Consider the following 15401-nt stretch of genomic DNA (forward strand, 5'->3'; position numbering starts at 1 on the left):
CAAATTTCTTTATGTATATAGTAAGATTTTTTGTAAAAAAAGAAGAAACACTCAAGTATGATGTTATTACACGGTTAAATTTGGGATTTATTTGAAATACGTTTTATTTAAAAAATATGATAATATAACAAATTAATTGGAGGAAATAGGTAAGATTAATATTGCATATCGTTTAAAAATATCAAATTATTAGAAGATATTATATGTAATTAATGATCACTAGATAATACATATATAGCCATGTAGTTTATTTTCTCTCGTTGTCAGTGTGTAGTTTTTCTATGTGTGATCCTTGTATGAGTTGAATGGAGGATCTTGCAATTTCGAGTGTACATATTTTCAACAAATTAAATAATTTTTAGTTTGTGTATATTGTAAGTTAATCTATAAAAAAATGGATCCGGAAGAAAATACCTTCTATCGAATAATGAACAAAATATTTTATTTATTGGACGCACCGATCGAATATTTCCGAGGTATTATCTAATCAGTTATTTGGTTATGTCATTATAGAAATCAATGACAGTTTATATATATATATATATATATATATATATATATATATATATGATTTATTTTAACAGAAAAGGTCGTTGTACCAAATCAGAAGAAATATCCATGGTATCATCAAAAATTTCGCCGAGTTCCGACAATCGATGAATGTTACGAACTAGACGTTGTTTGTATTACAGAAGCACAATATCAATTTGAGCGTGATAAGTACATCTCGTTAAATGCTTATATAATATTATATGTTTTTACATTATCGACTAAATGCTCTAATACTTGAATATTTGATCAAAATTAGGATGGTTGATGATGAAATTCTTAGTATACTAAGACAACGATATGAAGATTGTGGATGGTACTATGGGGAAGACAAAGATAAATTTTGTACTGACTACTATAATGCTTATAAAGATGCATCTGGTGCTTGGTTTACGAAATGTATATAACATTCTTTAAATTATCATTCTTACTTTATTCTAAGTTTTATTTTTAATTCTAATGTATCAACGAAATACAGATGGAGACATTGGTCCAAACCAATCTGTAATTGATGCATACATGAAACAAAAGCATCGCATGATTTGGGAACGGCGTCATGGTCCAGTCGGTAGCGGTATGACTAATAAAAAATACGCGATATAAAATATTAATTCATGTTCATACTACATATCTCAGTTTGAAATTAAAGCTGAGTTTGTATCATTACATGGATAGATACTCTGTAAAAAGTGATAAAATAAATTAATGTATTGTATTATGAACTATTGTACAATGAATAAAAATATAAATGATTGTACAACTAATACTTAAAATTTGTACCTCACAAATTTAATTTTCAAATTTCATACACTGATTCATTTTTATCGCTTATAACAATAGTATTTATGAAAATTTGTGATCTATTGTATAACAAATTATCTTATTCAATACTTGTTTAGAAGATTCCATTGATTATTTATACTTCATAATTTTCTTCGTATTTGTTATTACAATAAAACTTTCTTATGCAATTATAACAGTATTTCACACGTTTTGACATTTTTTGCATAAAGACCAATTTAATTCTCTATTAGTCAGAACGTTACTAAGAACCATTCTAAATAAAATTTACTATAAATAATGTTTTAAACAATCAATATTTACGAAAAATATAAGTGCATAATGTTAAATATTTTAGATTCACAAATTATAAAAGTTTCTTAAAATATAAAAAGAAATCTTGTAGTGACTAATAGAAAATCAAAAATGACGAATTCGTACAATTTAAAAAATAAAGTAAAAATTATCACTCTTTTCACATAGATATAAAATACGATAGAACCCACATGCCTACATAATAAATATACAACATGTAACAAAGCTATCTCATTTGATCTGAATAAATTAATACAAATTAGATTTAGAAAACATGGTAAAAATATTAATACATATGACTGTTGTATAACAAATCATAAATTTTAGTACGATTAAGTCGATTCATGATTTTTTCATTTTTTTAGTAATACCTCAAGCAATGTAGCGAACCTGCAGTAGAATCTTTTCAGTGGCAACTCATTTAACAATTCATAATAATGTTTTTGATCCAGGCTCCCCTCTGTTCGCGAAATTGTACACATATTTTATTTTTAATATAAAATATTTCTTAATAATAAAATAAAATATGAGATCAACAAGATCATTTACATATAATTCAAAGAGAGCAATTTGTTACCATTCATTCATATCATATATTAAATCTATTAATCATATTTTTTGTAGATAATGATCAATATCTTTTTTTCTCTCTCTGTTCTCATTTGACGCTGAAAACAAAATCTCGTAGAATAATATTGTCATTACTAAAAGTAACATTAAAGTTCGAAACCTGATCGATACAAAGGTGTACTTCTTATTTGTCTCACTTCCGATAAAATATTTATTGCCTATCACTACTCGACAATCCCTTTAATGAATTTAAATGGAATTCGTAAAATTTCATTATATCATGTTTGTTTCATCCATTCTTGCAAGTTTGAGTTACTCAATATTGACTACTAACATTAAACTTAATAATTCCTTAATTAAAAACATTCCATTTATACAAAAAAGTAATATGACAGCTCTAAATACCATACATTGCACTTCAATTACCATTAGAATTTTCAAAACGCATTCATTCGTAATAGAATTACAAAGTATTATCATATACGCAATAAAAAATGAACAGATATTAATAAAAGGAATTCTCTGACACGAATGAGAAAAGTAATTGTACGAATGGAAGATAAAGTTAATGTTAAATTATAAAAATGAATTGTATTGGAATTCATAATTGAGAATAAGATTATTGTTGAGCAACAATAATTTAACGGTTTATATGTTGATCTTTCTAGTACAATTCATTTTTTATGAGAATAATTTACAACAATTGATAGGGTTGAGCCAATAAAATCTCCATCATAGAAAACAGTTCATTTAATAAAGCTAAAAAAAGAATGCTTAGCAATTACATTATTAATGAACAAAAAATTCGATTTTAATTTTCGCTTTACATAAAATTTTACTAAGGTATAATTTTATTATAACAAATAGTAGCTTTCAATATAGGATCTTGGCCCAATCCTATACGATTTGTACAATTATTGCCCACTTTCTATTCATCCTTATGCACTATCATCTGCATTCATTTTCCTCTTTTTCTATTCTATATCACAGTATGAAAAATGCTACATGAATTTGACACGCAATACAATCAGTACAGATCACTCGGTATAAACGCCGCACACTTATTCATAATTTTTAAACCAAAAATTATAGGTACTTAGTATATAGATATTTATGTACGTGTATATTTTCATACCTTTTGAAAATAAATTCTGTTTTTTATTCCGTATGTATCAAATTGATATATTGTTACCATAATTAATTCTTATATAAATGAGGGGAGGGTACCTACCATCATTTAGAAAATGGCATATAGGTATTTGAACCCACTGTGTGACAGCCTACCGACATGCTAATATAGTTCCTTTCCTTATTAACATCATTAACACATCGTATGGGTACAAAATGTGTTCAGATATCAGCTTCTTTGCTTCTGCAGTGTATGTAAATACGTTCTTAGTCCTCACACTGAATTCATGACTCAATAGGTCGATTGAATTGAGCAGCTAAACGACGTTTGCTTGTAAATACTATAAAAAAATATATTATTCAATATATGATATGCTACAATTTAAATGAAATAATAATTAATTATTAAGAGAAGTACATTGCTTACATTGTTGTGTAGGAGTACTGTGTTTCTCTTTAGTACCATTGCTTTCCATGTTACTGCTACCATTTTCATTACTTTTAAGATTTATGTCTTCCATAGAACTATTAACAATTTTTTCTTGCTTATTTGTAAAACTCTCAGCAATTATAATATTTTCCGAAGACACGTTCTTTTTGGGAGTTAATGATAAAGATGGAAGCGGTAATTCAGAAGGATGAGGGGCAACAACCAAGTTACGTTTGGAAGAGAAGAAAGGTGAAGTACGTGGATTTAAAGGATTGGCTGCAGCAGTTAATAAATTCTTTGTTGGTGATAGTAAGTTACTATCACTGGATGTGATGTGATTCCAAGAAAGAGGTAAAGTAAACGGAGGAACCTATTAATATAAAGAAAGTATACTAATAAGTTGTACTACAAAAATAATTAAATGTACTCATATGCAGGTAATATTTACGTGTACATTAGTAATATGTTCATCCTGTAGATATGCAAATTTCGTTGGTGTCGTCCAAACTGATGATTCCCATTGATTCTTATTTAGATCTTCCTGTAATTTAAAAGATAAAATTTACCATTATGCTATATTATATTATATTATTAAATAAAAGACACATAATAGAGTTTATAAAGAAAGTACCTCAGGTGGAGAATCTGGTTTTGGAGGTGCAGGTGTAAAACCATGTAGCATGATTGGTGTTTGCATTAGGTTTTTGAGAAAGCTTTCGCTTCCATTTTCTTGTAATGACCAATTGACCAATCTATCTTCCGAATTTGAAGTCATCCAAGATTTGTTAGAGTCTTTTGACCATAGATTGTCCGTATCTGTTTGTTTCCAGGAATCCTGACTTTCAGAAACTTGCTCTACCCACTTTGTTTGCTCAGGTATAGTTGAATTATTTGAAACATTGACACGAGAGGATGAATCGCTTTCAAACGACTCATTACTGGAATCTGTATCACAATACGATGATCCTGATGCATATGTTGGCGGTAATGCTATACCTACAGCTACTTATAGAAGTAAATTGAATTATACAATTTTTATAATAGATATTCCTAAACAGTTGTGAATAACTACTTTTACCTACCAGTAATCTTTTTATTTAAATATATGATGTTTTTCTTGCGCCGTGATAATTTTATTGTTACCGTACAAGGCAATGCTTGCAAAAGTGCAAAAAGTGTTGGAAATCCATAGTCTACAGGGTTACAAACGGAACCTATAGTAGATAAATATGCCGTCTCGAACTGCGAAAGTTTTAGCGCTCCACCATAATTCATCATTACACGATATACATTACAAGCAAAACAATGTAATGGAGTAAGTTCTATGAACTGTTCCTCCTTTAGTGTTGTAAACTGAAATTATATCCATAGCTTTACAAGTTTTCTGTAAAGATATGTTCATTTAATAGAATTAAAACTTACTCGAACTACATTGGATAAATTTTGCTTTAGTTCGTCTATGTTACACGATTTTAAATAATATTGAGCGTATAAGTGTTGGAACTCTTGAAGTGACATTCTATGTTGTGGTTTATCCATGAGTAATCGACGGCATTGTAAGATCAATTGCTGCACGTGAGACTTATCTACCATCATAACTACAGGTCTACTTGGCAAATATACAATCTGAAAAATTAATAAATTAAAATATTGAATATATATGAAAATAATTCTAATGTTCTTTTTTAATACCTTCACAGTGTCCCCAAGTTTCTGCATAAGTTGCAACACAGAGATGCAACCGAATAATTCTGGTTTTAACGCATAGCCAAATTGACGTAAAAAGTTTTGTGCAATATTAGAAACACTAAGACAACCTTTCGACCGAGTAATTAATTTGGATATTTGTTCAGAAAGTACAAGAAGACCTTCCTTTTCTGTTAAAGAAATTTGTCTTTCTCCGGAATTATCATCTTCTATTTTAACTATCTCCGGTATAGCTTCAAATAATTCAATTAATTTCGTAAAGCCGTAATCTGATACTCGACACTGATGACCAAAGTGATGATGATACGATGGCACAAACTTATTAAATTGCATTCTACACTGAGGCGCGTGTCGTAACAACTCGACAACCTAAAAGGGTATAAATATATTTATACATAAATACATAATTAGTTTCTTACATTTTTTATTTTGTTTATATCATACTTCGACAGCAAATTGTTTTGTTCGTTCTATCTCTTCTGCAGTTTGTTCTCGTTTGGGAATAGCTATCATCTTATCTCCTCCATTAATCACAGTGACAACCACAGTATTTTCTGACACTTCACTGAGAATGTCTTCGATTTCACATACTCCATAATCCACAATATCCCATGGTTTAGCTAGAAAAAATGTTTTTCTCTTATATATGCATTGTATTTTTCAATTATTTAATACCGTAAAAGATCCTTACCTATTACTCTAGCATAAACACTTGGAAATTCTGAAAGTGCTACTTGTTTACTAGCTTTGGACTTTAAGACTCTTAGAAGATCAGATGTGAAACGACGTACTTGTGCACGATGAGATAATGTGACCACACGATTGTTTCCTTCGCCCATTACCTAAATTGCATTATTAATATCTCATCAGTGAAATAATTTATCTTAAATTAATTCAATTTTCTTACGTACTTGTACGGTATGAGTAAGTGCTTCTAACAAATCAATTAGTTTGGTGAATCCGTAATCGGCGACCCTACATTGCCTTCCAAAATGATGGTGATATGCGGGTATAAAACGGTTAAATGGTAACTGGCAGTGTGGAGCAGTTTTCAAAAGATCAACTAATTCACGACTGAAAAGTGCTAATTGATTTGCAAGTGGAGAAGTCACACATTTATTCTCTAAGAAGAAAACAAAAATTATACTAATGTTGATCAATCATTGATTAATTTAACAATCACTATTAAAGAACCTTACCTTCCTGATTATTTTCATGAATTTTATTTCCTGTCCATATAAGATACTTTACACTACCAATACCCTGTTTCAATTCAACACAGGATAAGCAAGATACTAGATGTTCTAAGGGTACTCCATTTTCAACTACTTGTAATTTTTCTTTAAATTCAGCTTCATAACAATTTGGCAAACTAAAATTAATTTTTCACGAAGAAAATTATTAAATAAAAAAAGAAACAAAATTAAGTTTTATTTGGAAATTACGATATAGCAATATACCTAGGTAATGGTAAACTTCCGTTATGCGTCGTTAGTAATTGGTGTATACGTGGATCGAGAACCTTTAAAGAAATTTTTACATTAGGGAGTGATGCTACTTTTTGTTCAGCCCATCCTTTATCAGACCATGGTTTTAACGTATGTATAGTACAATATGGTAACTCTACTTGTTCCTCCTAAAACATTACACTTACTTGTTTATATTTCATATGTAATTTACATATTTACATATTAAATATTTTTTATATTATTTCAGAATAATCTTTCATCGCTTTTAGATAATCGTCATCGCTTCTCAACGATAAGAGGAATAATATAACTCTACTCTTATCGGAAAAGCTTAAACTCGGCTTGATATACATCATCGTGAACCTAGAATTTACTATATAATAGTATACAATATATAAGACCTAAGGTACCTGATTTGTAGTATTAAAACATGGCGATGGAGTATTTCTATGATCCGGATTAAGAGAAACCATTCTACCACCAGGATCTTCCGTAATAATACAAACGTCTTTCATTTTGTACAACTCGGAAACGCTGATGGAAATCATGAAACGACTCTCGTACATTTCTCGAAACTTAAAAAGAGGGAGTTTATGACCAGGTACTTCTTGCAGTAGCATCACAATTTGCGCTCGTACAACCTGAGGACTTGCTCTACCACTATGAGCATACGATATTAAAATACGTTTATATCCTACTTTACGACGATGTAACTGAGAAATCGCGTATTGTGCGTCTGATAAAGAAGGTACTTTGACACTTGCCGCAAAGTTACCATCAGACTGTGTAAAAATAGAAACATTTAACACCTAAAATGTTAATTAAAAATAAGTGGAAGTTACTTAAAGTTAAAATAATGCAATTGTAATACTAAATATTTACCATCACATGTTCCATAAAAATAGAGACAAGCATATGTCTCATCTTTTTTGGATTAATACTTTGGTCTAAATTAGTTACTTGCAGTTCAATTGGTGTGCACGTTTCATTATTCGTTGATACTCCATTATGATTATTTATTGGATTGAAAAAATTCTAATGTATTGAAAAACAAATTATTAATATAGAAAGGAATAAATAAGCGCGAACACATAGAGAGTAGAAAAAAATAAAAGTACCTCAACTTCTTCGTTTTCCGTATCACTTGGATGATAAGGTGAGGTATGATTACTTTGTTGGCTTACCGTTTGTACTGTATTTTCGTAAGGCGACGGTGTTCTAGTACTACGTACAGACGCATTCTGCTAATTTTTAAAGGAAAGAAGTATTGAAGAAGTAAATCCATTTAAACTTTGTTAATTTACATTTTCAATTAATTTATACCTGTCCATTCCACTGATTTCTCTCTCGTGATTGCAAATCATACATAGGAGATGGACTTCGGCGTTTAAAATTTGATTGAGCTACGCGTATTAAAAATTTATTAATTACAATTTAAGATTTTTTAGAAAAAAAGGAGGAGATTATCTACATACCAGTTCCATTCAAACTCGCAGGAACATTCAACGGAGGATATTGTTGCCTTGGACCAGTCCATTCTGGAGGTTGAACAAACGAAGTTTGCGTACCTCTAATACGTCTTAAACCCTCAGAATTTCGAGAAGTATTAGTATTTACAACTCCATTTTCCCGAGCCTGCGGAATATGAATTCTTCTACTAAGTACTTTCGTTTTTTCCACCTTAAATTATTGTAAATAATAAGTCAAAATTATACACAACATAGTTCACAAACGAAATTTCAATGAAATTACATACCTTATATTGTTCTTCCCATACATGACCAAATTGTTGGGGACCAGAGACTTGCCAAAACAATGGAGATTGAGCCCTTGCAAGTTCGTTATAAGTTCTATTAAAAGTTACATTATTATTATTACTATTATTTGGATACGATCTGCCAACAAAAACGGATGATGGTTGAACCATCCTGTAAAAAATAAATATAACGATCTTAATTTTTGAAATATTTATAGCAATTGTCATTACTTTGTTCCATATTCTATCAGATAAGATCAAAGTTTTTCTAATTTCATTGCCTGAATCAAGCAAGAACAATGTCTATTCGCGACTCCAAAATCCGAATCAAGCAAAGACAATGTCTCCTTGCGACTCTAAGACTCTTTCTCGGATGTTCATCATTCTTATGATTATTGATACATATATATAACTAAATTTTAAAATAAATATTACCCTACTGGTGCTGAAGCAGAAGCACAATGAGCATTCCATCCAGAATATGTTCCAATAACCGGCGACGATGGCTGATAATGTGGAATCTGAAGGGCTCTTCCACCCGCTAACGAAGCACTTGCACTGTACATTTGCTTTGGAGAACTGGTAACAATTTCTGATTCACTTACAGTACCGTTTCTATTTATAGAATTTGCTAAAAGTGTAAGAATTGTGTATTGTAAGAAAAAGTGTATTGTTAATAAATAATATATACATACATATTACGTTATATAAATAACAACATTACCTTGAATTTGCTGAAAATTTCTTGTTTTCTCTTTTTGAAATTTCACGGAAATTTTCGAACCAAGAATAATCTTTCCATCCATACGCTTCTGAGCCCTATAAAAAAAAAAGTCACATTGTTATTAAGCAAAGTCGGTTAACTGTGATTACAAAAGGCCAGTACACAAGATAATCAATTCTGTCTATAAATGACCTTGAAGATTTTAATAAACACATGTATAATACAAATTATAATATCCGTTTATTTCTCAGAGAAATTCAATTCATTTTAATTAGTATATATAATTCACTAAATGCTTATATTTTTCGCAGTAATAATTTTTTACTAGCAACTATATTATTATCTTACCTTATATATAAATAAAATTATCAGTTTGTGTCAACATTGTAATATAGATAAATAAAACGATAAATAATAACAATATATCAGAAAATAACAATTTTTCAACACTTAATTACTACTATACACATATATGAACTAGGTATGTTATACAAATCAAAATTATAATCTTCTTACAGTGCCATTAGGTTCGTTACATTGTTGTACATTATTTGAACTCTACCTTATTTATGTATCTATCCCTACTACATACTTTAAATACAGCTCTTTTTTGTTAATACTAAACAGACCAATAGAATGTTTGTACACAGGAGTAAATTATTGGTCACTTAATAGGCGGGTTATTCAAACATAAAGCTACGTCTGATATCATATATTATTTGTAGTATAATTAAATTATGAATACGCACTATACTACATTTTGAGACATACAATTATTATTTTGAATACAATTAAACAAAATTTACGAAATAGTAAGAAGACAACAAATATACATATATATAATACCTGTCTGCAGAAGGTTTTGAAGTAAAGCGTACAATTGCAGTATTTGACTGGATTTCTATCACTCGACCGCCGCAGCTTTCGAACATTTGTTTAAGATAACATTTAATAGACATAATATCCTGATCTCCAGGAAGGTTACTAACTAGGAGATCGCAATATGCAGTAACCTGGAAGGTATATAATTTTACAAAATACTAAAAAACATACACACATATATGGAGATAATTAACATGTTCATATTTTACATTTATAAAGATAGTATGTATTTTAAACTATTTTACATAGATATACATATTACTACAAACTCAAAAATATTTTGATCTTAACAGACAAATTAATAGATATATTTATATACAACAATAAAAAAACAATTATGATGAAATAGTTTATTGTACAAAGCTTCAATTACAAATGCTACTTGTGTTTCATTTGTTATTAAGAAAACATTAGAAAAATGTTATATGAAATTAGAAATTAACTAATATTTACCTGTATTGTTGTAGATGGCAGTGATTCCATAAGTTCTGAGAAATCATAGTGCTCATTAGCACACAGTATCAATGCTTCAGATGTATGTTTCATGTGTAAAAGTATCACATGAATTTTCTTCCTATAACGCAAATCACTGAGATCGGGAGCAAAATTAATATCACCAGATATTAAAATCACAGCTGCTGGACTTCCATGAATATCAGCAAATCTTCTAATAGATTGTTTGAGTTTTTCATCAGCAGCATTTTTACACTCTCTAGCAACATGTATTAAATTAACCTGAGAAACACAAGATTTATAAATGCAACATTATAATATAAAAAATAATACTACTATTAAATAATTTATAATTTTAAAACATACACAGATTAATTTACCTGAGCATTATTCAATTCTTTCATAACCCGATTATTTTCTCTTAAGACATCACAAACTACAATAAATTCTGCTTCCCTATAACCACCAAAAAATTTTTCTCTAATTACTTGGGTTACAGCCATGGCAGACCTTCCTTTTGGTACCTATAATAATCATAAGAAATATTTTATATTTTCAAATATATTTAACTATAGTATTATATAATACATTTCAGTAATATAAAATTATAAGATTTAATACTAACATGACAATTTTCTATATCCCAAAATACACCAATGGGTGGAAGATACGTTGGTAAAGATGAAAAATTAACTGGACTATCATGATGTGAGAAACGATGATATTTATAGTGACTTAATAATGGAGAAACAGATGCTGCATTTTCAACTGTAACACTATTATTGCTACTATTTAGGTCACATAATGATTGAGATATGCTCCTTTCTATTAGCCTTTCATTTAGACCTTCTGTCTTATTTTGGTCATTTGTACAAAGTGCATAGTAATCTGCATTACCTTGGTCTGCCATGTGGTTTAAAGAATGTCATGTAACATTCCAATACAAAATCTACGATCAAAATAATGCGTATAATAAATATATATTCAATGGGAATAAATAGAAGCAATATTTTATTAATATATAATTACGTGTGATAGGGAAATAAAGCCTAATAATGGCAAGAGAATGAAGAGAGAATGAATATTAACAAAATTTATAAATATCACTACTATATTTTGTGTTGTTAATAATGTATTAGTATTATTATTATGAACATCATCAAATAATATTAAAAAATTGCACAGATAATATTCAATATATGATATAATATACAAACAATCGTATGTTACCTAAAACATTAATCCATCACATAGTTTAAAAAATTGTTGTCGGCTTGTACGGGCATACAGGACGTGGCCAAACGTAAGATAAACGAAATTTCTTAAAAAGTTCTAGAAAAACTACAAAACAATCGGCAAATTAAAATCACAAACGACACATATATCGTATCGACTCTTGAATAAAATTAGTACCACAAACAGGAAGCAAACATCGATCAAAGTAACATTCAACTATCCAATTCGCTATCTCTCCCGCTTCTTACGCAGTGCACAATGCATCTTGCAAGCTCAGATAGTAACTTTACTTTTTTAAGTCACTAGTTGAATTTGCATAATTCAATTTCGCAACCTGTATATTTATTTTCTATACATTAAGAAATATTATTAAATAATTAAATAATATGAAATTGTTAAAAATGTTATATTATACGTTATTCATTATACGTATTCTGTATTCTTACTATTCATACAATTTAAAAATATGTATACCTAATACGTTCAAGATGAATGTAACATAATATTTTTGCAGAAAAATGTACTTCGTAATTATTTTTATTTCCACGAATTCTTAATTGTGCGTAATTTCAATTCTTTTTAACATATTTCCTATAATGTTAAATGGAACCGCATAATTGATCAAATTTGTAATGAATATAAATAATATAGAATATGGTTGGTCAAATAAGTACATACTAGAAGAAATAACGAAAATTACTTTTTCTTGCCGGATCTCTGTTAAATTATATGCACATTGAAATTATTCTGTCAGGTTTCTCCCACTATCCTTCGAATTCCATGATCGTTGCTGCGCGGTGAGTTGTCCGAGTTATGGTCACTTCAAATATTTCGATAACATGGCATCGTTAGACGACGACTCGTTTTATGAAATTAAATCGCGTTTCGTTGATACTGTCCAAAAATCAGAATGGGTCCCTTTGTCCCTTACCTTAGTTGAATATCCACAAGGCGAGTATCTTAAAATTTTTCAGTATAATTTAATTGTTTTTTCATTGTGTGATTATGTAAAAATTTCTTGTCTTATAAATATGCTTGGTGTTTTTTTGAAAAATATTGTATCTTTAAATTAATTATTTTCAATCCAATTTTGTATATATTTTTCAGTCAGAATTTTTAGTTAGCGCGTTTTCTCATGTGCCGAATAATTTTTGTTTACTTCAACTTTTTGCATATGTTTAACAAGAACATGTATTTCAACAATGCATTTCATTAAAAAATATGAGACTTGATGTTTAGGAATATTGTGTATTCATACCTAAATTTAGTTTATCTAGATTATTAAAGATATATTTATTTAAATTTCCTTTAATTTGCAGGTGATTTATTTGGAAAGTTTTTAGCTCTGATAAGTTTAGTACCATTTGTTATTATAATTGGTTTTATAACATTGATTCTCTTTAGAAGAGATTTACACACAGTAAGTACAACTTTTATAGATAGTTTAATATGCTTATGGTTTTAATATCTAATATTGATTCTTTTTTCAGATTACTTTTTTTAGCGGTGTTATATTTAATGAATGGATAAATTTTATTTTAAAACACACAATTTGTGAAGCAAGGCCAATGAGACGTGATGCTGTTTACGTTGAATATGGTATGCCATCGATGCATGCACAGTTTATGTGGTTTTTTGCTACATACACCATACTTTTTATATGTATCAGGTAATTTACTTCTATTTTCCAAAGGTAATTATATTATGTCTTTTATGTATATTTATAAATATATGTATATATTTGTAGGTTACATCACAATAATAACAGCAGCATCTCAGAAAAGTTCTGGAGGATCACTATCATAGCTGCTTGTATAATTGTTGCTATTTTAGTCACATACAGTAGAGTTTATTTATTATACCACAGCAAATCTCAGGTTCTGTGGGGTACATTCATAGGTATTATATTAGGGGCAGTATGGTTTACAATCACATATGTAGTCCTTACACCAATTTTTCCTGTAATTGTATCGTGGTAAGTTATTGTTAAAAAAGCTTCCTAATCTCATGAAAGATAGTATTACATGTGATATTATTTTCAGGCGGATATCAGAATATTTGTTATTACGCGATACAACATTAATTCCTAATATTCTTTGGTTTGAATATACAAATATTCGTACAGAGGCGCGAGCACGTTCAAGAAAACTAGTATCAATGAAATCGCAATGACGCCTAATGTCTGGCCAATGGGCTGACAACAAATAGGATATAAAAAATCAGTCTAACATCAAGTGGATAAATTCAGTCAGATGAAATACAAAAATTAAAGATTCATTTAAATTAAGATTCAATGGCACTGAACTTTGCCACTGATAATATTTAAATACATAAGATATTAGTACAAATTTTGCATATGAATTTTCATGTTAATAGCTTTAGGTCGTGTACGTTTTTTCAATTAAGTTTTTATAACTTAGCATAAATTATTTATAATGCATATTTGATAAACGTCATTTTCCTTTGTTAATTTTTATATTTACATTCTATTTCATGAAGACAAAATGTTCTCTCTAGTTTTGAAAGTTGATCAATTTTTAATTTAAACGAAAGATAAATCTAGGATAGAAATTTGTACACTTTCTAATCATGTCGTAGTACATCTATATTTTATTTCTAAAAAAAAGGGGGGTAAAAGATTTTTTAATACAGTATATTTAAGTAAATAATATTAGAGTCTGCATTTATCTCGATATTAAAACAGTTGCAAGTGAAAAGACATAAGATAAGAATTAGTAAGCAGTTGAATTGAAAAGTTAGTATTTCAATTAAATGCGCGAAATCAAAAACTTTAATTAGTCAGTGATTATTTTAGCTGTTGATTTCTAAATGAGATAGTTTCTAGAAGAATGATAAATTGTTTATTTATGCTTGTACACAATGTATGTTAATTTTGTTTTATATTTAATATACAGAAAAAAACAAAATGTTAGAATTATATCATCATTATGTTGCTCAACTAAATATCGTTGTTATAACGATTACATTGTAACAAATACAAAATTTGGTACCGAGAAATAAGCAAAAATTGCAATTCCTGGGTCGAAATTATTATGATGTAAATACGCAATAACATTTTATAACTAAAATTTAAATAAAAGTGACGCACAGTGCAAAAAATATCTGCGTTTTATATATCTTTTAAAGTGATACCTAAACGCAATAGTATACAAATGGTCGTTAAAAAGCCAAAAATTTGTATTATAAAGTATGAAAGGAGAAATAAAATTATTATTACTATTAGTATTATTGTTATATATCTCTTAAACTTTATAAATATGTGTTTACAAAAGATTTTTCTGTTCTAATAACTCAATTTGTGGTTTTACTCAATACCTTGTTTTTAAAAATATTTTGTTTACATGTTTACATGCAACGACACGTAATATCTGGTAATATCGA

General features: G+C 28.7%; 3 protein-coding genes across 12 annotated transcripts; 2 read left to right on the forward strand and 1 right to left on the reverse strand.

Annotated features, from left to right (window-relative positions):
* The first annotated feature begins 271 nt into the window (after positions 1-271).
* Positions 272-1322, forward strand: LOC126923536 (NADH dehydrogenase [ubiquinone] 1 beta subcomplex subunit 10). The gene is made up of 4 exons (XM_050737075.1): positions 272-476; positions 585-720; positions 809-948; positions 1028-1322. Exons 1-4 carry the CDS (start codon positions 395-397, stop codon positions 1150-1152), a joined length of 483 nt encoding a protein of 160 aa, XP_050593032.1. The 5' UTR covers positions 272-394; the 3' UTR covers positions 1153-1322.
* On the reverse strand, positions 1317-12293 carry LOC126923519 (meiosis regulator and mRNA stability factor 1). 10 transcript variants are annotated; one of them, XM_050737039.1, is made up of 26 exons: positions 12177-12293; positions 11994-12104; positions 11389-11712; positions 11144-11287; positions 10764-11045; positions 10275-10441; positions 9429-9523; positions 9140-9335; positions 8705-8876; positions 8424-8628; positions 8272-8351; positions 8067-8192; positions 7831-7983; positions 7359-7757; positions 6940-7115; positions 6679-6851; positions 6391-6602; positions 6171-6321; positions 5924-6099; positions 5465-5848; positions 5195-5398; positions 4855-5125; positions 4404-4777; positions 4221-4313; positions 3770-4142; positions 1317-3683 (listed from the first exon to the last, which is right to left on the reverse strand). In XM_050737039.1, the coding sequence occupies exons 3-26, from the start codon at positions 11671-11673 to the stop codon at positions 3628-3630; spliced, it is 4947 nt and encodes a 1648-aa protein (XP_050592996.1). In that variant the 5' UTR covers positions 11674-11712; positions 11994-12104; positions 12177-12293; the 3' UTR covers positions 1317-3627. The 10 variants fall into 10 exon arrangements, with proteins under 10 accessions (XP_050592996.1, XP_050593005.1, XP_050593004.1 ...); XM_050737048.1 differs by lacking the exon at positions 11389-11712 and having other exon boundaries at positions 12177-12292; XM_050737047.1 differs by having other exon boundaries at positions 8424-8583; positions 8705-8798; positions 11994-12281.
* A 428-nt stretch (positions 12294-12721) lies between these two features.
* LOC126923534 (dolichyldiphosphatase 1-like) lies at positions 12722-15121 on the forward strand. Its single transcript, XM_050737072.1, has 5 exons — positions 12722-12950; positions 13319-13419; positions 13490-13668; positions 13747-13974; positions 14042-15121. Exons 1-5 carry the CDS (start codon positions 12839-12841, stop codon positions 14169-14171), a joined length of 750 nt encoding a protein of 249 aa, XP_050593029.1. The 5' UTR covers positions 12722-12838; the 3' UTR covers positions 14172-15121.
* The last annotated feature ends 280 nt before the right edge of the window (positions 15122-15401 follow it).

Source organism: Bombus affinis, chromosome 13 (assembly GCF_024516045.1).
Source record: "Bombus affinis isolate iyBomAffi1 chromosome 13, iyBomAffi1.2, whole genome shotgun sequence".
Taxonomy (NCBI): domain Eukaryota; kingdom Metazoa; phylum Arthropoda; class Insecta; order Hymenoptera; family Apidae; genus Bombus; species Bombus affinis.

Coding starts and splice junctions, on each gene's coding strand:
- LOC126923536 (XM_050737075.1), top strand. CDS start 395: ATGGATCCGGAAGAAAATACCTTCTATCGAATAATGAACAAAATATTT. Junction 721..808: donor TATCAATTTGAGCGTGATAA/GTACATCTCGTT, acceptor GATCAAAATTAG/GATGGTTGATGATGAAATTC. Junction 949..1,027: donor TGGTGCTTGGTTTACGAAAT/GTATATAACATT, acceptor AACGAAATACAG/ATGGAGACATTGGTCCAAAC.
- LOC126923519 (XM_050737039.1), bottom strand. CDS start 11,673: ATGGCAGACCAAGGTAATGCAGATTACTATGCACTTTGTACAAATGAC. Junction 4,778..4,854: donor TTTAAATAAAAAGATTACTG/GTAGGTAAAAGT, acceptor TACTTCTATAAG/TAGCTGTAGGTATAGCATTA. Junction 3,684..3,769: donor CAGTACTCCTACACAACAAT/GTAAGCAATGTA, acceptor ATTTTTTTATAG/TATTTACAAGCAAACGTCGT.
- LOC126923534 (XM_050737072.1), top strand. CDS start 12,839: ATGGCATCGTTAGACGACGACTCGTTTTATGAAATTAAATCGCGTTTC. Junction 13,420..13,489: donor TTAGAAGAGATTTACACACA/GTAAGTACAACT, acceptor TTCTTTTTTCAG/ATTACTTTTTTTAGCGGTGT. Junction 13,669..13,746: donor ATACTTTTTATATGTATCAG/GTAATTTACTTC, acceptor ATATATTTGTAG/GTTACATCACAATAATAACA.